Consider the following 27,055-nt stretch of genomic DNA (forward strand, 5'->3'; position numbering starts at 1 on the left):
CTTGGTGTCTCCTTCGGTCGGGCGGGGGAGGGTACCTGCAAAGGCACTCCGACGCTCAAGTAAGTATGAGATTCTAAGTGTGGTTTAGTAAGTGAATGAAAACGTACCTTTCTATGGCTTGAGCACAGTATTTATAGGATTGCCTAATGGGCTTTCTATCCCTTGGGCTCAGGGTGGTTGTGGATAGGTCTTGCCAGTCGTGCTCCGGAATGCCCGGGGAACATATCTTCTCTAAGCGCGTTCTCCTTATTTTTCGGGGTGTATCTTAACTACTTTGGCTTGTTACATAAATGCCCTTGCATTTATTATACATTCGGTCGGTCGGCCACGTCCGTCCGGTGTCTACCGGTACAAAGTGAGATCTAATTAAGTTTCTCTAAGAGTTACAAGGAATGATTGATTTTTCAATATTGTTTTTTTGCATTTAGTTTGGGAAAAATATTTATCACAGTTTTAGTTTTTTTTTTTTATATTATGTCAAAGTTAGACTTTATATTTTCAAGAAAATAAAATAATTCTTAATTTTATAATAATATAAGTTAGGGAGAGAGTAAATTTGTGAGAATTAGGGAGGATGAGTGAGGATATTAAGGTTGTTTGGATTGAGGGATGATAGAATGGATTTGTGAGGATAATTTATTGTAAGTTTACAAATTTATCCTTGTTATTAAAAAATATTTGAATAATGAATTATGATTTTTGTGTGTATAGATTTGAATTAATTAAATGTTTTTAATATATAATATCCATAATTATTTATATTTTTTAATAAAAAAAATAAAAAATAAAATAATTTTGTGTTAAATTGAAATAAATTTATTAAATACATTAAAATTTATGAAAATAATATTTATTATTATATTCATTTGTTATTTTATATAACTATATATATTGTTGATATTATAATTTTATTTTTTATTTTTATTATTTATAATTATATGTTGTTATTAATAATATAATTAAATATTTTTGAAATTATAAATAATAAATAAATTTATGTAATATTTAATTTTGTATATTGTAATAAAATGCATGCACAAGGATATTTAAGTAAAAAACAATAATCCTACATAATCTCCACAAATCTCTTCATAGAGTGAAAAAAATCATCCACCCTCTTCCCCATCCACTCCCCCACTTTCAAAACTCTTGAAACAAACACAAAAATATTTCTCCTTCTCCTCCCCTCATAGAAAAAAAAAACAAATACATAACATTTAAGAGAAAAAATTAGACCATAATTCATTAGTGACAATTTAGACTTTAATTTACATAGTCACTAATAGAATGGGTAAATATCCTAACAGGAAAAAAAGTTTAAGGACCATTAGTTTTTTACTTTGAAAAAAAAAATGAATGAGCTTTTATTTTAATAAAAGAGGAGGATATGTTAGTGTTTTTATGAGAGAAAAAAAAAGAGATTTGATATCGTGTAGCCGTGTTTTAATAATATTTGAAAATAATATTATATAATATATTTGACTATTTGATTATGTGATTGTTATCCGTAAATTGTATTGACCAATACCTTTGTTTTTGTCGAAGTATATCATATCATCCACGCCTACTCTTTCTTCTTCGCTTCGGTTTCTCTCTCTACTTCCGCCATCATTCCATTCTCTTCAGTCACACCACAAACACAACAGAACATTAGAAACAACGTTTCCCACCGTTTAGGGGTTTGGTTGTCGTATTTTCCACCACTTTCAGATCTAAATCACAATCCGCCATTGCCAATCCCCATTTTGCAGCGCAGATCTCGATTCTCCTCTCCCTCGCCCGCTACATACTTGTTCCTCAATAATTCCCTTCACTTGAATCCCACTCTTCGCTGATTTTGGATTCCGTCTTTTCACTTCCACTTTCATGTTCTTCTTTAGATTCCAATTCTCTCCTCATTCCTCATCGTAAGTGTTCCGAATGCTTCTATTATTATTATTATTTTTTCGGTAGTTTCTTATTGCTGCGGTTTTTTAAATTTCAATTCTAAAGTCTGTGTTTGTTGCGAAGTTTGTGAAAACAGATCTTGAAAATTGGCGCCCCAAAGACGGTCGCAGCGCCACATGGGTGGTCAGATGCAGCAGAGCAATGCAGCCGCCACTGCTCTGTATGACCACGCCGGCGCCGGACCCCTCCACAATGCGGCGGGGCCAGCCACTGATGCTGGCGACGCTGTCATGGCGCGCTGGTTACAATCCGCTGGCTTGCAGCATCTGGCCTCTCCATTGGCTTCCACTGCTATCGATCAACGCCTCCTCCCCAATCTTCTTATGCAGGTATTTGTCTCTCTTCCGTAGATAACAACTCTGTTAGGTTCCGTTTCTAAACTACTTGTTAATTCTTCTTTTTTCTTAAAAAGAATTTTGAATTGTCATTCTATTAATTTATAGTCTCTTTCGTTTTTTTCCTCTCTTGCAATTTCTTCGGACAGTATATAGTATGGTAACTTGATGTAGTTCTGTGTAGACTACTTGGTTAGTTGACATAATCAAGAATATCTAAATTATCTGTTAATTGTCCATTTTTCTTCTATTATTTCACTCCTGTTGTTCTGATACTTTTCCTCTATTGTGTTTGCTATAGTTATTTGTGTATTATTGTACCAGTATATTATATTGTGCTTGCTAGAGGAAGGGTCCATAGTTTAATGGTGTGTATCCCAAAATCATGGTGCCTTTAGTGTTTAGGATGCATTTTTGTCTTGTTAAAATTGAAACACCTGACTATCATTTCTATTTGAAGTTTTTGAACAATGCTGTATTTTTGTAGGATAGCGTGTACCTTTGTTCTATAGTTTTTAGAAACCTACATTGACTATGGGTGAACTTGAACAGGCTAAAATGTTGTTTAATTTTCTGTCTTATTGCTTATGATGGTAGTCTATGAGATGACTAAGTGAACATGATATTGCCATAGGGTTATGGAGCGCAGTCTGCAGAAGAAAAGCAGAGGCTTTTTAAGTTAATGAGAAACCTTAATTTTAATGGGGAATCTGGTTCTGAGCCATATACGCCCACTTCCCAAAGTTTAGGTGGAGGAGCTGTATCAGATGGGTTTTATTCTCCAGACTTCAGGGGAGATTTTGGAGCCGGGCTTCTGGATCTTCATGCTATGGATGATACAGAACTTTTGTCTGAGGTACAATTCACTATATGGTGGTTTCCAGTTCATTCAATTAAACCAGCAAACTGCAGTTTGATTCCTTTTGTACACATTTACCGGGATAATATGTACTTGTATAGTCTTCTTCCATGTAAGAAGATTAACCCAATATAATTGTTAATTTTCATGATAAGTTTAATAAATTTATATTAAGGTCTCATGCAACTGTTTGTTTGACGATGATAAAGAATCTTGGTTATATAAACAAGTATTTAGGCAGTAGTCATAGGTTTGAATGTCTGAATAAAGATTATCAAATCGAGAATTGGAGAACTATTTCTTGATCTTTGAATTACTTCAAATATATCTTATATGTGGTATTCAATATTATAATTATATTATAATTATTATAATTATAAGCTAGAAATGCACAAAACAAAACAACTTAACCACAATTGTATAACAAAATTACTAGTTATATGTTTGAGATTTATCTTATAATACAATAGGCAGTCAAATTGTAGTAAAATTCAAATCATTAATTGTACATATCAGCACATGTCAGCACATATCAGCACATGCATGTCTGTTTGAGTTTCATTACCTTTTGATTGTGCATGTTTATTCTTATCGATCCCTTATATTGCAACAATTTCCTTAATTTTCTTGCATTTTCAGAACAAGTATCTGTACATGCTTATGTTTTATTGTCTATGATTTCTTTCTTCTCTTCAGCATGTTATTTCAGAACCCTTTGAGCCATCACCCTTTATGCCTGGAGGCGCTAGAACTTTTGAAGATGACTTCAATCCAATTAGCAGAAAGCAGGAAAGAAGAGAAGCAGATGCTGATGCATCAGTTTTCTTACCTACAAATGAAAAAGAGAATAATACAAGAGAAAATAATGTTGCTAAGATTAAAGTTGTGGTATGTCACCTAAGACATCTATCAGTAGCTTCTTGTCTGCACTTTAAAACATGTAGAAAAGTTATGGTTTTCCTACAGTTCCATTGTCATAAGTACGCAGTGACTTTTGAATTACATTTTTTGTTCTTTTGATATTTTAGAATCACACCTAGTAACATCACTGCCACTTCTCTTTGTTATCACCATTTTTCTGAAACTAGCTGAATAATTCACTAAAAATCATTATTTGGAAAATAAACTTATGACTAAAATGCATCTTTATTAATTTTTCCATATTAGTTCTCTAAAGCATTTTGAACTTTTCATCCTTAAAGTTAACATGTAATTTTAATTATGAATTCAGTAACATTTAAGGAAAATTTATAATTGTCATTGCTATTTGTTGTTTTAGGCATTTACTTTCAATGCATGTCATAGGTACGAAAAAGACCTTTAAATAAGAAGGAGCTTGCTAAGAAGGAGGATGACATTGTAACTGCCTTTGACAGTGCATATTTGTCAGTCCATGAACCGAAACTAAAGGTTTGTTTATGTTGGATTGTGAAACACTAATTATATCAGTTTAAAGGTTGAATTTTATTTTAGTTGACTATTCTTGTTCTTGTTCTTCAAAGATCTAATTGATTGTTCTTGTCACGTAAAAGGTGGATTTGACAGCTTATGTGGAGAAACATGAGTTCTGTTTTGATGCTGTTCTTGACGAGAATGTTACCAATGATGAAGTAAGGCAGCTCCTTAACAAATATTGAATCTGTTTGCTATTTCTTATTTTAATTATCCTTTTTCTCCTGAGTAGCTATAACATCATTTTGTCTTGTTTGTTGGTATTTATGAAACTATGAGTGCTTTCTGTCTTGGTCTTGATTCTTGAACTGTTAATCTAAGGCATGATTGCTTCTTTGCAATAACAGGTATATCAAGTAACAGTAGAACCAATTATTCCTACAATTTTTGAGAGAACCAAAGCTACTTGTTTTGCTTATGGTCAGACAGGTAAGAAATTTGTCATTTCCTGTTTAAACCATAACTGTACCAAAAAATAAGCACCATCCCATTTTACTTTTCAAGCTTTTTCTTTTCAATATTTTCCAAGTATGTATTTTGTGTGTGAGAGTGTAGTTGATGGTTCTTGATTATATTGGTAGCCAAGCATAACAGCATAGCGATTCCATACTTCTTTTTTTACTTGGATAGTATTGTTCTTCTCTAGTCCGTGAATTATAGGCCAATGCATTTAACATCTTAAAAATATTTCCAAATCTTTATTTATATATTTTGCTTACTGGTTTTCATATATTTTGGTTTTTGTGAATGGTTCTTGATGTCTTTGGAGTTCATAATGGAAATGGGAAGTCAATTCATTTCTTGTGTAGTATTGCTCCTGTATTTCTTGTGAAATCCAATATATTTAACATTCCAAAATAGCCATGACATGTTCATTTTGTGAAAACTGGCCAAGAGTTATTACAAATAATCATAGCATCTTGCTTTGCATGTTTGGTATGTGTGGATAAAGCAAGTGTATGCCCTATTTAGGGCTTAGGAGAGTAGCACACCATTTGGTTTATGTAGTTGACTCCACCTACTGAGAAAAGGCTTGGTTTGTTGTTGCCTGGAGTTGGCCACTACTGGGACATTGGCCTTGAGGAAGACAATATTAGTACTAATAATAGATGCTATTACACAAGTAATTGAAGGTTTAAATGAGTCAAATCGCTTTATTTTTTTAGGCTAATAATGTCTTACTTTCAGGAAGTGGCAAAACATACACGATGCAACCGTTGCCACTCAGAGCTGCCGAAGATCTTGTTAGACAGTTGCGTCGACCAGTATATCGAAACCAAAGATTTAAATTGTGGCTTAGCTACTTTGAGATATATGGTGGAAAACTTTTTGATCTTCTTAGTGACAGAAAGTAGGTACTCCTTTCTTGCGTGTTTTGGTGTATTTGTCCTTTGGACATTAATTTACCTTTGGTATGAATGCTTTGTATTTGTGATCTGGTTCTTAACTGGAAGATTGTATTTTTAGTTTGTTTCTAGATAGATAATTCTATTCGAAGTAATATTTCTGGGTAAACATCAAAGCATGTTTGGTTAAGATTTAATATTCCTCCCAATAATGTTCTTTAAAATTCAAATGATAGACCAAAAGTAGAAGTTGGAAAGAAAAGGCAAGTTGGAATATATGATAACTTCAACATGCCCACCACATCATGGGAATGAAAGACACGATGAATATACTCATGGGAATCATTTATGCTGGGTAAATTAAGTGGGTAAATTATTTCTTAAACTTTATAACAAATGTGAGAATGCTATTCGCGGGAATAATTTTGCAAAAATTGAAACAACTACTCTTGATTTTTGTGCTAAGCATAATGTCTATCGTAGTATTTCGCAGTACCTTCTAGGAACATGAATTGTGGACACCGTAATCATAATGCTACCGGAATTGAGTTTAAAGTTTTAAATAATAATAAATTTATGGCAAGTCTCGACTGTGAAGGGTATTACTCTAGACTTTCCCAAGCAACATAAACTTCAGCCCAATATTCAAAGGATTTGATTTTTTCATGGATTGTATATATATGTACCAGTTAATACGCATTTTTTGTGTTTTGTTTACTCCATGCTATCAACTTGCATGTTATATCTGCTTGGAAGTACAATCTGTTAATATAGATTGCTGAGCAGTTGTGTTTGTTTTGCTTTGAATAGAAAACTCTGCATGAGAGAAGATGGACGGCAGCAAGTGTGTATTGTAGGACTGCAAGAATTTGAAGTGTCTGACGTACAGATTGTCAAAGAATTCATTGAAAAGGGAAATGCAGCAAGAAGTACGGGGTCAACTGGTGCAAATGAGGAGTCCTCCAGGTCACATGCTATCTTGCAACTGGTTGTAAAGAGGCACAATGAGATAAAAGAGAGTAAGCGGAATAATAATGAGGGAAATGAAGCAAAAAGTGGGAAGGTTGTGGGGAAGATATCTTTTATTGATCTTGCTGGAAGTGAAAGAGGTGCTGATACTACTGACAATGACCGTCAGACAAGGTACTTTTTCATTAAAATTATCTTCTCTGCATAAACCATCTGTTTGTGTGGGAGCTTCTAGGTAAGAAAAATGTTATATGCGCTTGTTATGTTTTGCTTTTTGTGAACCTCATTTACCGACTCCTTTCTATACTATATTAAAAAAGATAAGAGCAGGACATATAAACTGTTCTCTAGATGACAAAGATAAATGAAACCAGCTTGTTTTGGTTTATTTCATAACCTGATTTGTAGCTACTGTACATATATAGGGTATTGTCAATGTCAACTTGTAATAAAAACGAAATTTCAATTTATTATGTATTCAAAGTTGCAACTAGATTTAGTATAGTATATTTAGGGACTACTTAGTTGCACAAATGATTATAATCATCTATTACTACTTTGTAATAAAATGGATGTTTTGGATAAATTTGCAGTGTAATAAAATGATCGGATAAAAAATAAACCATTAGTTCATTTATGGTATGTTAACAATTTATTACAGAAATTGTTAGATATTATAGATATTGTTAGATATCTCATATTTATGTAATGAGCCTAACCCATATGTTTCTTTTCCTATATAAACATAACCCTATGTGTTCAATATACACAAGGGATTTACCCTATTCTTTCTTTTCCTTTAATTTGGTATCTAGAGCATAAGGTTAGGGTTTATGGTTCAATTTTTATTGGTGAACCCACTATTCACTGGAATTTTCCAGCCACCACCCCACTGTCTCGCTGGAGCTACCACCACCTCGTCGGAGCAGCCACCAGACCCTCGCCAAAGCCGTCGCCGGAAACTTGCCGTCGCCTCTGCTGAAGACGCTGCCAGAATCGTTGTCGGAGCCTTCATCTTTGTTACTGCCGCCAATTAAACGGTGACTGGATTTGTTATCTTTTATGGCTTTTTCTGCTTCCGCTGCCACTATGGCGTCTTCCGCTGCCGCTACCACTGTGGCTTCTCCCGCAATCATTATGCTGGATTCATCTATTTATACTAATTACTTTAATGTTCATCTTTCCATTGACAAATTGGATGAAACCAATTATGACACTTGGGCATCAGATATTAAATTATGGCTTAAGAGTCAAGGTTATGTTGATCATCTTACTCATCCTACTGTTGCTGAAAATGAGGTTTTACGTTGGTTGAAAATTGATGCTCAATTATGCATTGTTATCAAATCGACCATTCACCCATCTTTAAAACTAATTTTTCGTACCTATGAGACATGTTCAAAAGTTTGGGAACAAGCAAAATTATTATACACCAATGATACTCAACATCTTTATGGTGTGTCAAAATCTTCTGACAATTGTTGCTCCCAAATGTCTAGATGGTACAATGGCAGAATATCTAGGTAAAATTCATGCTCTTCATGATTTTAATGAGTTATCACCTCCTGTCTCTACTCCTTCTCAAGAACTAGAACAAAGATCCAAGTTCTTCATGTTATTGGGTTTACATGGCCTTCCTGATGATTATTCTCACGTTCGTGATCAAATTTTGGGATCTCCTATTGTGCCCAATTTTACTTCCACTTGTTCTACCCTTTTGCGCGTGCTAGGTAAACACACCACTGATATAACGTCTCATGTTGATGACTCTTCTGCTTTAGTCTCTCAGCATAATGATTATACTTGCCCTCACAAGCCAGGCAAAGGGCGTCACAAGTGTGACCATTGTGGCAAACTTGGCCACAAAATTGACAGATGTTATGCCTTACATGGTCGTCCTCCTAGATCTGTTGCGGTTGCTCAAATTGCCCCTGTGCAACCTTCTACCATGGACCATACTTCAATTGATACCCCAGGCCAACCTGTTATTTTCAATGAATTTTCTTAAATGGTATGAAGATCGTCAGAACCCTAGTTCCACGGCTTCTGTTGCACATTCAGGTACATCTTTTGTTTTCCTCACTCACTCCACTTCCCATGGCCCTTGGGTTCTAGATTCAGGTGCCACTGATCACATTACTGATAATAAATCCTTTTTCTCTTTCCTATCTACTATGGGTTATTTACCTTCAGTTACCATGGCCAATGGATATAGGGTACTATCACATGGTGCTGGTACTATTAATCTTTTTTCTTCTTTATCTATTGATAATGTTCTGTATGTCCCTGGGTCTCCATTTAACTTATTATCCATTAGTCGTCTCACCCATTCCCTTGATTGTGTTATTTTACCAAAGATTCTGTTACTTTACAGGACCGGAGTTCGTGACGAATGATTGGCACCGGATGTGAGTCTCATGGACTTTATCAACTACGGATCTCTGCACATGTTGGCGCAATTATGGATTCTCCATCTCTCGTTCATGCTCGGTTGGGTCATCCTAGTCTTGCCAAGATGCAGCAGCTTGTTCCAAGTTTGTCTAATGTGTTTACTTTATCGTGTGAGTCGTGTCAGTTAGGGAAGCACATTCGTAGTTCTTTTCCTAGTAGTGTCTCACAACGTGCTTCATCTCCTTTTGCCTTAATTCACTCTTACATTTGGGGACCAAGTCGTATTAAGTCTAATTTAGGATTTCAGTATTTTGTTACTTTTATTGATGATTATTCAAGATGTACTTGGGTATTTTTAATGAAAAACCGTTCTGAGTTGTTTTCTATATTTCAAATATTTTACAATGAAATTAAAAATCAATTTGGAATTTCCATCCGAATTTTGCGCAATGATAATGGACGTGAGTATCTTTCTCATTCTTTTAAAAATTTTATGGCTTCTCATGGTATTCTTCATCAAACTTCATGTGCTTATACACCTCAACAAAATGGCGTAGCTGAGCGCAAGAATAGACATCTTGTTGAAACAACTCGTACTATTTTAATCCATGGTGATGTTCCTCAGCGTTTTTGGGGTGATGCTGTTCTTAGTGCATGTTATCTCATTAATCGCATGCCATCTTCAGTTTTAGATAACAAAATTCCTCATTCTATTTTATTTCCACATGACCCTTTCCACTCTTTACCTCCCAAAGTTTTTGGGTCCACGGGTCCACATGTTTTGTTCATAATTTTAGTCCTGGTCTTGATAAATTATCTCCTAAGTCACACAAATGTGTCTTTTTAGGGTTCACTAGATCACAAAAAGGATATAAATGTTTCTCACCGTCTTTGAACCGTTATTTTATTTCAGCAGATGTCACCTTTAGTGAATCTTCCCTTTACTTTAAGTCTTGTCCTTCTCCTTCAATTTCTTCATCTAATCAAGTTAATATTCCTCTTGTTGTGCCTAGTGCACCTAACGATTCACCACCGCCACCAACTCTTCAAGTGTATAGTTGCCGTCAAACGTCTCATCGTCCATCAACAAACTCTATTCCGGTGCCAACTATTGAACCTGATCTTCCTATTGCTATCGTAAAGGTATACGTTCTACTCGTAATCCCTCTCCACATTATACTGCTTTGAGTTACCATAGACTATCTCAACCCTTTTATACCTGCCTTTCGTCTATTTCTTTTGTATCCATTCCAAAATTTGTAGGTGATGCCTTAGCTCATCCTGGTTGGCGTCAAGCCATGTTTGATGAAATGAATGCGCTTTAGAATAATGAAACTTGGGAAGTTGTTCCTTTACCATCTAGGAAATCTGTTGTTGGTTGCAGGTGGATTTTTGCTATCAAAGTTGGTCCTGATGGTACTATTGATCGTCTCAAAGCTCGTCTTGTGGCTAAGGGTTATACCCAAATTTTTGGTTTAGACTATGGTGATACTTTTTCTCTAGTAGCAAAGATGGCCTTTGTTCGCTTATTCATAGCTATGGCTGCTCTTCAACATTGGCCTCTTTATCAACTGGATGTCAAAAATGCTTTTCTTAATGGGGATTTGTAGAAAGAAATTTATATGGAACAACCTCCCGGTTTTGTTGCTCAGGGGGAGTTTCTGGATTGGTATGTCGTCTTCGCAAATCCTTATATGGCCTCAAGCAGTCTCCTAGGGCTTGATTTGGAAAATTTAGCAATGTTGTTCAACAATTTGGTATGACTCGTAGTGAAGGAGATCATTCAGTTTTTTATCGTCACTCGAGTGCTGGGTGTATCTATCTTGTAGTATATGTTGATGACATTGTTCTTACAGGCAGTGGTCACCATGGCATCTCACAAGTAAAACAACACCTTTGTCAACACTTTCAGACCAAAGATCTTGGCAAACTCAGATATTTCTTGGGGATTGAGGTAGCACAATCCAATACTGGTATTGTTATCTCTCAAAGAAAATACGCATTAGATATTTTGGAGGAAATTGGGTTGATGAATTCGAAATCTGTTGATACTCCCATGGATCCCAATGTCAAGCTTCTACCCAATCAGGGGGAGCCTCTTTCAGATCCTGAGAAGTACAAGAGATTAGTTGAAAAATTGAACTATCTCACTGTTACTCATCCTGATATTTCCTTTGCAGTCAGTGTGGTGAGTCAATTTCTTGATTCTCCATGTGAAGATCATTGGAATGCAGTCATTCGTATAGTGAAGTACATTAAAGGCTCTCCTGGAAAATGTTTGTTATATGGTCATAACAACCATACTAAAGTCGTTTGTTATTCGGATGCTGATTGGGCAGGATCTCCATCTGATAGAAGATCAGCTTCTGGTTATTGTGTCTCCATTGGTGATAACTTGATCTCTTGGAAGAGCAAGAAACAAAGTGTTGTGGCAAGATTTAGTGCAGAAGCAGAATATAGAGCTATGGCCTCAACTACTTGTGAGCTTATTTGGCTTAAACAATTACTTAAAAGAATTGCAATTTGGAGAGGTTAATCAAATGACACTTATATGTGATAATCAGGCTGCTCTTCATATTAGCTCAAATCCAATTTTTCATGAAAGGACAAAACATATTGAGATTGATTGTCATTTCATTCAAGAAAAGATTATATCGGGAGATATCAAGACTGAGTTTGTTAATTCAAATAATCAATTAGCAGATATTTTTACTAAACCCTTACGAGGGCCTAAGATTGATTACATTTGTAACAAGCTGGGTACATATGATCTATATGCACCAACTTGAGGGGGAGTGTTAGATATTATTTGATATTATGAGATATTATAGATATTGTTAGATATCTCATATTTATGTAATGAGCTTAGCCCATATGTTTCTTTTCCTATATAAACATAACCCTATGTGTTCAATATACACAAGGGATTTTACCCTATTCTTTCTTTTCCTTTAATAGAGATAAATAAAGTCATTACTCATTTATAAAAGGTAAAAATCTGACCTATACATTTTTCATGGATGGATCCATTTCATCTATTTAAAAATGACTTAATTTTTTTTCTGGTCAACTAAAAATTTCTGTCCTGAAGAGGTTTGCTCCTATGGCTATCATTGATCCAATATCTCGGTCCATTGTTTTAAAAATATGGTGGATGGTCTGTTAATCATACAGTAATAATATAGAAATATATAGTTTTCAAATTTAATTTGAGTATTCAAATATAGTCTTAGACACAGAAAAGCAAGAGAAAGGCACCGACAAGAGAATATCTCCTTAAAAACTTCAAACTTTCAAATTAAAATCCTCTCTATCACTCTGCCCTTTTACTTTATCACTTTTCACCTTCCCAATACATTTTCCATTCAGATCCCTACAAATTGCAGGTTCCAAGAACAAAGTTGCACAAAGAAAAACATTATTAACTTGACTGAAATTTAAAGGCAAAAACAAAGCAATTGAGGGTTGTAATAACCTGAGCAAGTGGTAATTAACACAATAATCTCGCTACTGTGACTTGAATTGACTTCCATAATCCCAATTAATTTGGTAGATTCGATTGAAAAAGAATAGGTACATACATGTACGTACATATACAACATCATCGTCGCACTTGCAAAAGCAAAAGAGGGAGATAGATCCGGAATGTGCGAATGGAACCTTTTTTATTTTATTTGATATTCAGTCATCGGAATCGTCGCCGCCAAAGATGGAGACGCGGTTGTAGAGGAGAAGGAGAATGAGGAGAAGGAGGAGTGCGACGCCGACAGGGGAGCCGATGACCCGGTGGATGGTGTCGGGCTCGCCGGTGGAGAAGAGGGCGGAGACAAAGGAGCCGCGGTCGGAGGAGAGGAACTGGATGGTGAGAAGGAGAAGGATGGGGAGAAGGATGAGACCCAATAATTATTGATTCAATCCATTAATTTTTTATGCCTATGATTGGGCAAATTAGTTGGATTCACGCATGGGTGGATTGGAAAATGGATGCAATTGTCATGCCTACTTTATAAATAAATGTGAAATTTCAAAGTGTTTATTTGTTCTCTAATTTATAGGATGATGTTATTTTCATATAACAGCTGCAAAACATGGTTTGATTGATTATGGTTGGCTTTCTTGAGTTCCTTTTCTATCCCTGCTGTGTCTTGTAGTAACAATCTCTTCACTTTTGGCACTAATTGTATCACTACTACAGGATCGAAGGTGCTGAAATCAATAAGAGTCTTTTGGCTTTGAAGGAGTGCATCCGTGCTTTGGACAATGATCAGATCCATATTCCTTTTCGGGGAAGCAAACTTACGGAAGTGCTCCGTGACTCCTTTGTTGGAAATTCAAAAACTGTTATGATCTCTTGTATATCCCCAAATGCTGGGTCTTGTGAACACACACTTAATACCTTGAGATATGCAGACCGGTACGTGTTTTCCAACTGTAAATTAAGACTATGTTGATAACTGGGTGCACTTTTCCATGCACGTACATGTTTTCAGATATTAACCATTTTTGTCCTGTGTGAACAGAGTTAAAAGTCTATCCAAGAGTGCGAATCCTAGGAAGGACCAGGCCCCAAATCCAGTTCCACCAGCAAATAAAGAGGTTTCACTTCTTGCTAGCATGGGTGCAGAGGATTTTAATGGTCAACGTCAAGAGATAAAAGCAACGGACTTGGGCAAAAAAGTTGTCGAAAAGGACAGTTCTATGTACGGCTCTTCCACTGATGTTGACAAACAACTATCAAGCTTCTCTTCTAGTTATTCATACAATGGGCGAGAGGAGAAAAGCTTGGCTTCTGCACCAATGGACAGGGAAAGGTTTGAAGTGAAGAATTCTTTCGGTGATTCTACCAGTCAAAAGATGAACTCTTATTCCCTAAATGTTCCAGATGAGAAAGTGAAAAGGGTGTCTCCCCCGCGCAGAAAAGGAACTAAGGAGGAGAAATCTGAGAGATCTATAAATTGGGTAAAAAAGGATGCCAATGGTTCTAATAATTTCACCACAAGCTCCAAGCAGCAGAACACAGGAAATTATAACACAATTACCACTGGATCGGGGCAGTCTGAAACAGAATCCTCTTCTGACGTGAATATTAGCGCAATACTTGAGGTTTGTCAAATGTTTGGACCTATCCTCTTTCTGTTTAAAAGTTCACTGTAACACTTTTGAGTATCTTTTTAATTTATGCTTCTGCAGGAGGAGGAAGCACTAATTGCTGCTCATAGGAAAGAAATTGAGGACACAATGGAGATTGTTCGTGAAGTAAGTCGGGCAAATTTTTCTTTAGCTTCTCGTTAACATTGTGAAATTCAATTTCTAATTGATTCTTGTCAAGTAACTTCAGGGCTTGAGTTTGATGACAAAATTTGTTTTTGAAAGGTTCTTGGGCAATATGATATGATGTTTTGCATGTTGTTTTCTTCTATACACGAGTATTTTGAGTTATAGTTGTTTCATGCTTTGTGAACTGTAGTGTAGTGTTTTATCTTTTGTTCTTTAGTTATTGTTATTCAAATTCTCACTTACTAACCTGTCCCTTCCTCTATTTCGGTTATAGCTGTTATCTCCGATTTTTGGTAATATGTGGAGAATAATTATAAGTTTGTTGTTGGAGGTGATAGTGGTATTGGTTTTGGTTAATAGGAAATGAAACTATTGGCAGAAGTGGACCAACCAGGAAGTCTAATTGACAACTACGTAACTCAGTTGAGTTTTGTGCTTTCTCGCAAAGCAGCTAGCCTCGTCAGTCTTCAAGCTCGCCTCGCAAGATTCCAACATCGACTAAAAGAACAAGAGATACTAAGTAGAAAAAGAGTACCCCGTTAAGACACTCGTCATCTGTATCTTCATGTAATTCCTCTCACTTTCCTACCAATATAGTTTTAAAGGTTTTTTCTTCATTTTCTATAAAAAAAATGGACCTTTTGTTGGGTTTTCAAATTAAATTTCCTCAAATGTATATTTGTCTCTTGTGATATTATGTCCATCTTAATGTCTGTTCAAATTGGATTCAACTGTAAATTATTTTTTATTTTTATTCTACTGTTTAGTCTTTAACTGCCATATCAAAAGCCTTATAATAATTACATTTCAAACGTTTAAATCTTTCAGTAGCATGTTATCAATTACCATATACAATTTCGAGTTTTTACAATGAAGAATGTATTCTTCAGAGAAGTAAAAACTTATTGCTGATTGTGTATTTCCATCAAAACCAAAGAAATTAAATATCACATTTTTGCGGTGCATGTATACATTTTTTCAATAACAATTCTAATTTGACTCTGTAAAATATATTTTTCATTTTCAAAGAACCAAGTTCTTATTACGATATGCTAATGTATTAAAAAAGTGTTTGTAATATATTTTGTAACGCTCTTTTTGATTTTTTTTGTAGTTGAAATTCATGTGAGTTTTTTTTTTGTTTGATAATGAAATCTGTCAAATGAAAAATGGGGACTTGTATAAACTTTACTTAATCGAAGAGTGGAGAAATGAAAATGTTAAAAAATATAGGCTCCATAACTTGTGAAATATTATTACAATATCAGTGCATTTAATTGGAAGATGTTGCTTTATGCAAACATGGTTTTGGTTAATTGCTTTAACCTTGAAGGCTGGAATCTACGTTTTCGCTCACTATTTAATTAATGACACAAACATATTATTTCCTCCTTCGAAATAATATTCTTTTTGTTTATTTGAAATAATAGTAATGTGTTTTAAGCTGCTTTTTTAATAATACGTAATTAAAAATATTGAAGGTTAAAATATTTGAGTTATACGGATTTATCCGCATCTAAAAGGTATACTAAAAAATCATCTTAATTAAACTAAATTTAAATAAAAATATATTAAATAACATTATATTAAGTCATCAATTATGTTTTTCATTTCATTTCATCTGCAATATAATATAAAAAAATTATTTTAGGTTATCATTAAAAAATAAATAACAAAATTATAATACATTAAAATTTTTAATTCAAACTTTAAATACAATTATTTATACCTTTCATTCCAAATTCTAACAACCAATTTCTTATGCAGATAAAAAACTACACATTATTTAAGAAAAGAGGAGTGTGATATTTATTAAAAATACAAGAACTCATTAAAAGTTGATTCACATGTTATTTATTTTGATTGAAATGCTTAAATGTCAGTTGTATGTTAATAGGATTTCTTTATATTGAATGCGGATAACTACAAAGTAAAACTGTTTAATCCACCGATAATATAGACCAAATTTTAAAATTCTGCATAAATTTTTTAATCTAAAAATACAAATCCACAGGGACACGGATGTCAGGTTATACCAGTAGTCCAAATATCCAGCTGCACTTCCATCCAGAAAAAACAAATAAAACGGTTAAAAATTGGAGAATATTTTAATATAAATGTATATGAATTAAATATTTTTCAGTCAGACTTGTCAAAACTTTGGAAATGCTGTTGTATAATATAAATATATATATATATATATATATATATATATATATATATAAAAGAGAGAGAGAGAGTATTACTTAATAGGTTATATTGTTTTTAGTTAATATTTATTTTTAGTAAAACTACATAATAAACAACTAAAGTATTATGTTCTTATCTGAACTCGTCTGATAGAAAACGCAATATGTTTTTCTGTTTGTGGTTTTAATTGTTTCTAATGTGATATATGTGTTAACCTGTGAGTTTTTAAGTCTAATAATGATTTTTCTCAATGATAGACTCTTTAACCTATTAACGTATTAACCTATTTAACTGTAAGCCTGAGTATTAATAAAAGATTATCATTTAAACAAACTATAAAAAATTCAGGTTAAACTGAGTCGTAAGAATATATACCTAACTCATTTATTTATTTATATCCCTAAAATCAATCATATTATCATCATGACTAATGACTAGTGATAACTTTTTTTTACTTGTTTTATGCTTTTATCTTTAAGTTGTTAACTTGGAGAATTAAAGGAGGAAAATGTGTGTTTTTTAATTGAATAACTAATTTAAATTTAAAACATTTTTTAACTAGTACAAGATATAACTAAAACAAGACATTTAATTTGTAATTGATGTATTTAAAAAGTAAGAAACTGCTACAATAAGTATTTTTAGCACCTTAGTTAAGAAATTAAAAATAGAAAATGATGGGTGGTTTACCACTAAACTTAGTATTTAGTGTTTGTTTTATTGCCATCCAAATGGGTGTTTCCAACTCATAGAGTTGTATTAACTTATTGAATAATTTATGTTTTCTGTCACACTCAACGTTATCTTGTCTTACTGAACATTATCCACCACACTGTGTAAATCAATTGCTTCCAATCTCATATATTTCACAATGTCAATTAGAGAAAGGAGTTTTGACCTAATACCCATTCTCTCATCACTAGTTAAATTTGTGCTTGTTTCATCCCTTTTTTTTCCTGTTCTTACTGTCAAATTCAATAAACAGTGCTAACCATTTTCTCCATAATTATTCACATTATGAGATGAGAAAGAGACACTTGTCAGCGTCTTTTGTGGATCTTTCTATGACCAAGATTCACATTCTCACTTCACACTTCTATAACTTAATAATACTTCACATCATCTACACCACCACAGAATTAAAAACATATTGCAAAATATTTCAAGATGTTAATTATCATAACTATTTACACCATAAAATCAAGAAATTTAACACACCTTATGATTTTCAATTTAATGATAATATAAAATTACCCTCTCAATGTAATTTTTTTTTCTCAAGCATAAATTAAACTACTAAAATTGCAAGCTATGAAAGACAGTATTTTATACCAATAGTTCATTAGTTCGAGTGGAACAATATTCGATTTTCATAAACACAATTTTAAATTAAAATATTAAAATAATTTTTAAATAATAAAATAAATAATTAGATATGTTTTTCGTGTCCGTAGTATAACATGATATTGATTTTCGTTTTTTATATACATTTTAGATCATTAATGTTAGTATGAAAATTATTGGAATAGATCCTTCTACAATCTATTAGAAATAGTAATAGTGAATATCTCTGCAATCAAACACAACAACTAATTTAAAAAAAAAACTATCAATCTTTAAAAAAATTAACAATCATTTACATACAAAATGACTTATTTTAATAATAAACTATCAATCTTTAAAAAAATTAACAATCATTTACATACAAAATGACTTATTTTAATAATTTTTGTATTATAAGTACATGAATGATCTAAAATTTTAATCGGAACACAAAATTTTCTTATAATACAGTAACGAAAAATATATTTAACTATAAAATAAATTACAATTTTATAAAAAGATATTAAATGTGTTGAATCTCTTTGCTCTGGTCCCTAATTAGTTGTCTTTTATCATTGAATCTTAAATAATATTAAATTTTAATTAATATTACCTAATATTAATTTTAATTAATATTATCTAATATTTTGAAATGATATTTAGATATTACTAGTATTTTAGGTATTATTGAAGAGTCCCGATATATTGACACCCTCTGCACATCACACACATTTGACGCTGCAGACGTGACAATGACGTGACAGAGTGAGATTGCGTGCGAAAGAGTAGTGCAAACTTTAAAATAGGGTAAAAAAGAATATATTACATCGATTCTTAGAAATAACCGGTGTAATATTTTTTTTACTCAGAATGACCCATATTACATCGGTTAAGTCATCTAACCGATGTAATATATGGCCCATATTAAAAAAAATTGATTTTTTTTTTCATAAAGAGTGGGTGGGTCATAAACGTCACATAGGTAACCACTTACAGACACACGAGTAACCAGTTTTGCATGTGCCAGAACCTGTGGCTAGGTAACCAGCTTCGGTAGGGTTACTACATCGGTTAAACTATCTAACCGATGCAATATATGATTTTTACATCGGTTAAGTCATCTAACCGATGTAATATATGGTTTTTATTAAAAAAAAGATATTTTTTTTCATGAAGAGTGGGTGACCATAAATGTCACATAGGTAACCACTTATAGACACATAGATAACCAGTTTTGCGTGAGCCAGTATATGTGGAGGAACCTGTGGCTGGGTAGTTCTGGTAGGGTAACCGATGTAATATATGATTCTTATTAAAAAAATGATTTTTTTCATGAAGAGTGGGTGCCCATAAACGTCACATAAGTAACCACTAACACACGGGTAACCAATTTTGAGTGCTGTAACCACTTACAGACACATGCGTAACAAGTCTTGCATGTGCTACGAGTCATATATTATAATATAGAGCTAGTGTCACATGCTCACCAAATGTTACGTCTGCAACGTCAATTAATGTCATGCAAGCGGTGTCAAATGACTATTAATGATTAATTAAGTGATTAAATTAAGAGTAGGTATAAAATGATATATACAAAGTTTCTAGGATCTAACGTGGAAAGAGATCTTAAATTGCAATTTAAACAGCCTTGTGAGACAACCCCAAATGTTCTCTCTTTCCCTTTTGTTTATCAATCTTTGAGCCACTCGTATATTTTCATTTTCCATTTTGCACGATACAATGTTTACTTTTCAAAATTCACTCTCCCACAAAATCACAAGAACAAAAAACCATACCCAATTACTCTTTAACAACATTCCTTTTTTCCTTTTGACCACCTCATCAAACTGGGAAAATTTGCCATAAACAACAACAGAAATCTGTTGTCTTTTCATACTAAATTTGAATCCATGATCAACAATTAAGATTAAACAGCCCTAACTATGTATGTATTGGAACTAACAAACAGAAACACTTTCCGTGGTTCTTAAACTTAAATTATTTCTTTCTTTTGCTATTAATTTTAACTTCATATTATATTTATTTTTTACTTAAAATTTTCAAAAAATAATTATATGTCGATATTTCTATATCTTTTTTACATTCACTTTATAACTCAGAGAATTATTATTTTATTAAAATATAATATGTTAATGTTAATAAAAAATGAAAGATGGATATATTTTTCTGAGCAGTGATATCAAAGAAATATATAGTTTTCAAATTTAATTTGAGTATTCAAATATAGTCTTAGACACAGAAAAGCAAGAGAAAGGCACCGACAAGAGAATATCTCCTTAAAAACTTCAATCTTTCAAATTAAAATCCTCTCTATCACTCTGCCCTTTTACTTTATCACTTTTCACCTTCCCAATACATTTTTCATTCAGATCCCTACAAATTGCAGGTTCCAAGAACAAAGTTGCACAAAGAAAAACATTATTAACTTGACTGAAATTTAAAGGCAAAAACAAAGCAATTGAGGGTTGTAATAACCTGAGCAAGTGGTAATTAACACAATAATCTCACTACTGTGACTTGAATTGACTTCCATAATCCCAATTAATTTGGTAGATTCGATTGAAAAAGAATAGGTACATACATGTACGTACATATACAACATCATCGTCGCACTTGCAAAAGCAAAAGAGGGAGATAGATCCGGAATGTGCGAATGGAACCTTTTTTATTTTATTTGATATTCAGTCATCGGAATCGTCGCCGCCAAAGATGGAGACGCGGTTGTAGAGGAGAAGGAGAATGAGGAGAAGGAGGAGTGCGACGCCGACAGGGGAGCCGCTGACCCGGTGGATGGTGTCGGGCTCGCCGGTGGAGAAGAGGGCGGAGACAAAGGAGCCGCGGTCGGAGGAGAGGAACTGGATGGTGAGAAGGAGAAGGATGGGGAGAAGGAGGAGACCCAATGGACTTAGAAGCTCAGAGATTGCTTCGGTTATGGCCTCGCCCTGGTCCCCAACGAGAAAGGGCACTATGACAACGATTGCCACTACCACAGCCAGGAGGATCCCGTGGGGCGCACCTCCTCCACCACCACCGCCACCACCACCACCACCGTGTTGTCTTTCCGGTATCATAACGCGGAAACTAGAATGGGTTGAAAATGGTAATGAGTAATAAGGAGTTTGTGTGAAGGGGTTGCAGAAGTGGTAGGTAGGAGTAGGTGTTGCAGTAGTGTATTTGTGTGAATCAATGAATTAATGTGTGGTTGCTTTTTGTCTTCTCTCCTCTTTAAAATAAAAATAAGCTCTCAGGAAAGAGACGGGACAAAGTAGATTATTTCATTTCAGGAAAAATTACTAGATTTTAGTCAAATCAATATTTTTAGTTAAAAAAATATAAAAGTTGTATTATATAAAATATAATAATAAATATTTTAATTGCTTTTGTTACAAATTGTACCGTCTCGTCCCGGGCGTTGACCGGAAGTCAAAGTCAACCACAGGGTGAGATTCCTCAAGAGATCCAGGGAAGGAAAGCCAACAGGTCGACCGCTCGAGGCATCGCCCAAGAAGAGACATCGCCGAGCAGAGACATCGCCTGATGTAAGACATCGCCCAAGAAAAGAACATCGTCCAAGAAAGACATCGAACCTCAACGGTTCAGAACAAGTAACAAAGAAAGGTGGCCAAGGCCATAAGTTCTAGTACCTGTAGGGGGTAAAACCTGACTCGTAAAGTATCCACACCACTGCTGGGAGACCCTGGGATAGATACGACCCATGAGAGGGCCATGACCAGGGGAGAACCACATGTATGATACGAGAGAAAGGCAGATACACCCCCAGGGGAAGTGACTAATGATTAGGGCGCATGAGTTGGCGCCCAAACGGCCAACCCACGAGACAGAAGCACTTCGCAGAGAGGAGGGCTCACACGATGGAAAAACCCTAAGTTGGGTGGCGACGCTGTGGGGCCCTCTGCACAGAATAACGGTCAAGTCAAAGGGGCACGTGGCAATACCCACGTGCTCATTAAAGGTTTCAAGGAAAGTTTGCTAAAGGTACGCGTTGAGTAAGTTAAGATTCGTATATTTCAAGGGACATTTTTATACGCTTTCAATGCGCTTAACTGCGCTCTAATGATGAGAGATGTATAAGAAGGGACCTTGGGAGCATTTGAAAGGGATCAGAGTTTTAACCTAATTCTGGCAGTTTTACACATAGCACTAACCCTAGTTGTTCTCGCTGCGCACCCACTGTGAGCACAAGGCAATTAGGGCAACACAGTTCTAGTCACTCAGTTATTTCTGACCACCTTCAGAGGGTGCGTCACCTTTGATGTTTCTCGCTAGCTGACTTGATCGTCGGAGTGCAAACGACCGCGAGGGCGTCCCTTTGTTCACTTCTTTTCAGGTATTGCAGACAGAGCTTGACGAAGGCGCCCTAGCTTGCAAAGACGAGCTGCGCGCAAAGACGATTCCGGTCAACCGGCCGAAACATTTGGCACCCACCGTGGGGCCGATATAAAATCAATCCCACCACACAAGTTTTCTCAGATCCAGTTGCAGTTTTCAACCCAGTCCCTTTGAGATTTTACCAAAGGCCATTGCTCGTTGAAGAATTGGTGCAGTTTTCACCAATTACCTTTGGTCGAATCTCTGTGCGATCGCGTTCGTTCGAGTTCCAGTTGCCAAAACTCAGATAGGATAAGAGAATTCCCAGAAAGCTATGACCACAAGGCCTGCACGTGCTAGGAGTGAAGAGATGACCATGCAACAACTCATGGGCATGATGCAAGGGTTGCAGGAAGCAATGGCAGCATCGAAAGTGGAGTAGGAGCGCATGCAGGCGGATCTCGCAGCTTCTCAGGCGAGAAACGATGAGCTCCACCGTGCCAACGAGGAGTTACACCGTGGATGGCGCGGTGGAGACGAGCCTGAGGCTGCATCCCCGCTTAGGGAATTCACAACGCTGTTCTCACAGGCAATCCTAGAGACAGCAATCCCCAACACGTTCACAGGGCCCAAGGTAACTGATCCTGCCTGTTGACCAGAACGCTGGAAACTGCCTCGTCAAAGGATCGACGTGTGCACCGCTTCACACCTCCGTTCCTCTTCGAGATCCACCTCAAGAACCTGCAAAGAAACAGAGCGGCGCCGCTGCGGCCGATCGCACTCCAACGCCCAAGTCAGTGACCGAATCACCAAATACTAAGAGAACAAGAACCGTGCAAATCCTCTCTCACAGTCAGCTCTATAACTCGCAAGCGTAAAGAGTATAATCTGAACGTGCGTACCTTAGAAAGTTCGTTGAGAACTCTTATATACCTGGTTACTTTCTCTCTCCTGGCAGTTACAGACTTGGACACGTGGCTCGTATCCAACTGTACACGTGCCATCATCTGGAGCCTCCTTGACTTGGGCGCTGCTTCTACTCTTGTTTTACTAAGTTATCTATGCATGGTACTGCTATGGTACTGCCCAGTACATAGCCAACTTGGGAGTGCGATCTCTACTGGAACTGGCGAGTTAGGGTGCCTTCATATACCTTCCCTGTGGTCTCGCCGGCCGCCTTCATAATCTCCTTCCCCTTCATCTTCGACGATGTGCTTTCTCTGGCGATCTCCAATCGCTTGGTCGCCTGAGTTTACACCTGGCGACTTCATCTTTAACCCGGTGATCGGAACACGCCAACTTAATAACTGGCGACTTCACGAGCCCCCCGACTTCCTTCCCTTCTGCCAACCTGGCGCCTTGCCAACACGCCTATACTGTAGCGGGATGCCACGTCATCTCTCCCGACTACCAGGGCGGTATAGTAACCTTCACAGGGATGGAGGATCCTGAGGCACACCTCACGGTGTTCCACACACAGATGTTGTTGGTTGGCGGTTCTGACGCCGTAAGGTGCAAGCTCTTCATGAGCACTTTGACTGAGATGGCTATGGATTGGTTCATCAGCCTCCCAGAGGGCCACATCACGTCCTTCGCCCAACTCTCACGACTATTCAGAGAGCAGTATTTAGCCAATAGGGCCCCAGCCCCAGTCTCGTATGACCTTTTCGACGTAAAACAATTTCAAGGTATGACCCTGAAGGAATACATAAGCCGCTTTGGGGCACAGGTGGTGAAGGTGGGTACCACAGATGAACCCATGATTGTGTACGCATTCAGGAAGGGGGTACGTCCCGGGTCTTTCAGTAAATCGCTTAACTGCAGTCGCCCCAAAACTTTTGCTGAAGTGAGGCGACGAGCGGTAGAGCACATTGCCTCAGAGGGCGAGGCATACGAGAAGTGCACGACCGTTGCACCCACACGACCAAGGGCGCAGATACGCACGCAACCTGCTAGGGTTCACGAAGCCGCCACAGAAAGAAAACACCCAGACAGGAAGCGCACCTATGAGACAAGAAGGGCCCAGCCTAGGGGTCGAGCAGAAGGGAGAAGAGAGGGAAAAAGGCCACTAAGAAATTTTTGTGCCAAATTGTTGTGGTGGAACTCAAAGACCTCATCGTTGTGCCCAACATAGCTGACAGGTTGAGGCCACCGGTAAAATCTGACAAGGTGCTGGGACCTCACAAGGAATCGTGGTGCGAATTCCACGAAGCATTCGGGCACCATATTAACAACTGTTTGGCGCTGGGTTACCAGTTGGATGAACTCATAAAGAATAGCTTCTTGAAGGACTACTTGGTGGAGAAGCAGACAGGACAATCGTCAGGTTTACAACCGGCGAGCGGTGAGGGATAGCAGCACGAGGTACCCATTCACGGCGAGATTCACACCATAGCTGGTGGGTTCTCGAGCGGTGGGTGTACTGCGTCACAACGCAAGAAGTATGCAAGGTCCGTGATGTCAGTAGAAGCTTTTGAGGATCACTCGCTCGACGTGGACATCACGTTGACCAAAGAAGACCTTAGGGATGTTGTGCCCTACGACAACGATCCCATTGCGATCTCGTTTGTTACGGCGGGAAGGATGGTTCACCGAGCGTTGGTCGACCAAGGGAGCTCAGTAGATGTGATGTTTTGGCCGACTTTCGAAAAGTTACAGTTGTCTCCGGACCTGCTGAGGCCGTATGGGGGCTGCTTATACGGTTTTGCTGGTGATCAAGTGGAGGTCAGGGGGTACATTGAGTTAAGAAAGACATTCACAGATGGGGCGGCTTCGCGTACAGAGAAGATCAGGTACCTTGTCGTGAACGCTCCTTCGACATACAATATCCTGTTAGGAAGGCCAACACTCAACAGGATAGAAGCTGTGCCCTCCACTAGGCACATGAAGGTCAAACTACCTTCGATGGAGGGGGTGGTCATCACCATCCGCTCTGATCAAAAGGAGGCAAATAAGTGCTACGAAAACAGCCTCAAGAATAGGCGATTAGTGTGCCATGTAACCACAACGCCACCACCTGGTGCGGGGCCCGGGCAAGAAAACCGGCGAGTTGTGGACGCAACACTTGAAGTGGCCGCCGAAGGGGATGTGGTGATGGCGGATGTTGAGAACGCCACTCGGATGAAGGAGGAAGAGGACTGCCCGGAAGTCACCAGGGAGACGGGAATCGCGAGGGCGGTCATCGCTAGTGAAAGGAGGCCTCAGCCGGTCAAGGACTGGCTCGAGAAGGAGATCGGCGGAAAGACGTTTAAACTAGGAAAGACCCTAGATAACGAGACGCAAGACCAGATCGCCAAGGTGATAGGTAGACATCTGGACGCGTTTGCGTGGTCTGCCTCAGATATTCCGGGAATTGACCCCGATTTCTTGTCCCATCGTTTGGCAATGGACCCCCAAGTCAAGCCAGTCCGACAAAGAAGAAGGAAGTTCAACGAAGAAAGGAGACATGCGATCAGAGAGGAAACACAGAAACTCCTCGCCGCAGGCCACATCAAGGAGATACAGTATCCAGAATGGCTCGCCAATGTTGTATTGGTGAAGAAGAGCAATGGGAAATGGAGAATGTGCGTCGATTTCACAGATCTGAACAAAGCCTGTCCAAAGGATTCCTATCCTTTGCCAAGTATAGATGCCCTGGTGGACAGTGCCGCAGGGTGCAAGCTGTTAAGTTTCCTAGACGCCTTCTCGGGGTACAACCAAATTAAGATGCATCCCATGGATGAGGAAAAGACTGCCTTCATGACAGAGAGGTCGTGCTATTGCTACAGGGTGATGCCCTTTGGGCTGAAAAATGCGGGAGCCACGTATCAGAGGCTGATGGATAAGGTGCTTGCGCCTATGCTTGGGAAGAACGTGCAAGCTTATGTTGATGACATGGTCGTGACATCCCTGGAGAAGAATCAGCATGTTGCTAATTTAGAAGAGCTATTCGTTACGATAGCCAAGTACAAGCTGAAGTTAAACCCCGAAAAGTGCATTTTCGGCGTGGAGGCGGGAAAGTTTTTAGGGTTTCTCTTGACTGAAAGAGGAATCGAAGCAAATCCTGATAAGTGTGCTGCCATTTTGGCGATGAGGAGCCCTGCTACTGTTAAGGAGGTGCAGCAGCTTACGGGTCGGATGGTCGCACTGTTGCGATTCGTGTCTGCTAGTGGAGAAAGGGGCCACCCGTAGTTCTAGTGCTTGAAGAGGAATAATAGGTTTGTCTGGACAAGGGAGTGTGAAGAGGCTTTCGTGAAACTCAAGGAGTACTTGGCGAGCCCGCCGGTTCTGTGCAAACCTCAAGTGGGAACGCCCCTCAGGTTATACTTTGCCGTAACCAAAAGGGCGCTGAGTGCGGTGCTTGTCCAGGATCAAGATCAAGTCCAGAAACCTATCTATTTTGTTAGTAAGGTGTTGCAGGGCCCAGAAGTGAGATATCAGGCCTTGGAGAAAGCAGCGCTGGCGGTTGTGTTTTCGGCGAGAAGGCTACGTCATTACTTCCAGAGCTTTGCAGTATTGGTGATGACTGACTTACCCATCCAGAAGGTTCTAAAGAAACCGGACGTAGCTGGGAGGATGGTAAAATGGGCGGTGGAGTTGTCAGAATTCGACATCAGGTATGAGCCCCGAGGACCGAT

At 37.3% G+C, this 27,055-nt stretch overlaps 3 protein-coding genes across 3 annotated transcripts; 2 read left to right on the plus strand and 1 right to left on the minus strand.

Annotated features, from left to right (window-relative positions):
• The first annotated feature begins 1,488 nt into the window (after nucleotides 1–1,488).
• LOC137806771 (kinesin-like protein KIN-13A) lies at nucleotides 1,489–15,335 on the plus strand. The gene is made up of 13 exons (XM_068607045.1): nucleotides 1,489–1,907; nucleotides 2,011–2,276; nucleotides 2,917–3,138; nucleotides 3,838–4,029; nucleotides 4,447–4,551; nucleotides 4,674–4,751; nucleotides 4,941–5,022; nucleotides 5,782–5,944; nucleotides 6,750–7,082; nucleotides 13,495–13,713; nucleotides 13,820–14,402; nucleotides 14,490–14,555; nucleotides 14,937–15,335. The coding sequence occupies exons 2-13, from the start codon at nucleotides 2,064–2,066 to the stop codon at nucleotides 15,117–15,119; spliced, it is 2,439 nt and encodes an 812-aa protein (XP_068463146.1). The 5' UTR covers nucleotides 1,489–1,907; nucleotides 2,011–2,063; the 3' UTR covers nucleotides 15,120–15,335.
• Nucleotides 15,336–20,381: 5,046 nt separating this feature from the next.
• LOC137806772 (uncharacterized) lies at nucleotides 20,382–21,309 on the minus strand. The gene has a single exon (XM_068607046.1). It carries the CDS (start codon nucleotides 21,179–21,181, stop codon nucleotides 20,792–20,794), a length of 390 nt encoding a protein of 129 aa, XP_068463147.1. The 5' UTR covers nucleotides 21,182–21,309; the 3' UTR covers nucleotides 20,382–20,791.
• A 3,587-nt stretch (nucleotides 21,310–24,896) lies between these two features.
• On the plus strand, nucleotides 24,897–26,609 carry LOC137839196 (uncharacterized). Its single transcript, XM_068648321.1, has 2 exons — nucleotides 24,897–25,942; nucleotides 26,207–26,609. The coding sequence occupies exons 1-2, from the start codon at nucleotides 24,897–24,899 to the stop codon at nucleotides 26,607–26,609; spliced, it is 1,449 nt and encodes a 482-aa protein (XP_068504422.1).
• Nucleotides 26,610–27,055: the final 446 nt, after the last annotated feature.

The sequence above is a fragment of the Phaseolus vulgaris genome, chromosome 3, assembly GCF_000499845.2.
Source record: "Phaseolus vulgaris cultivar G19833 chromosome 3, P. vulgaris v2.0, whole genome shotgun sequence".
Lineage (NCBI taxonomy): Eukaryota > Viridiplantae > Streptophyta > Magnoliopsida > Fabales > Fabaceae > Phaseolus > Phaseolus vulgaris.

Coding starts and splice junctions, on each gene's coding strand:
- LOC137806771 (XM_068607045.1), top strand. CDS start 2,064: ATGGGTGGTCAGATGCAGCAGAGCAATGCAGCCGCCACTGCTCTGTAT. Junction 2,277..2,916: donor TCCCCAATCTTCTTATGCAG/GTATTTGTCTCT, acceptor ATATTGCCATAG/GGTTATGGAGCGCAGTCTGC. Junction 4,030..4,446: donor TTGCTAAGATTAAAGTTGTG/GTATGTCACCTA, acceptor TGCATGTCATAG/GTACGAAAAAGACCTTTAAA.
- LOC137806772 (XM_068607046.1), bottom strand. CDS start 21,181: ATGATACCGGAAAGACAACACGGTGGTGGTGGTGGTGGCGGTGGTGGT.
- LOC137839196 (XM_068648321.1), top strand. CDS start 24,897: ATGTCAGTAGAAGCTTTTGAGGATCACTCGCTCGACGTGGACATCACG. Junction 25,943..26,206: donor GGCCACATCAAGGAGATACA/GTATCCAGAATG, acceptor CTATTGCTACAG/GGTGATGCCCTTTGGGCTGA.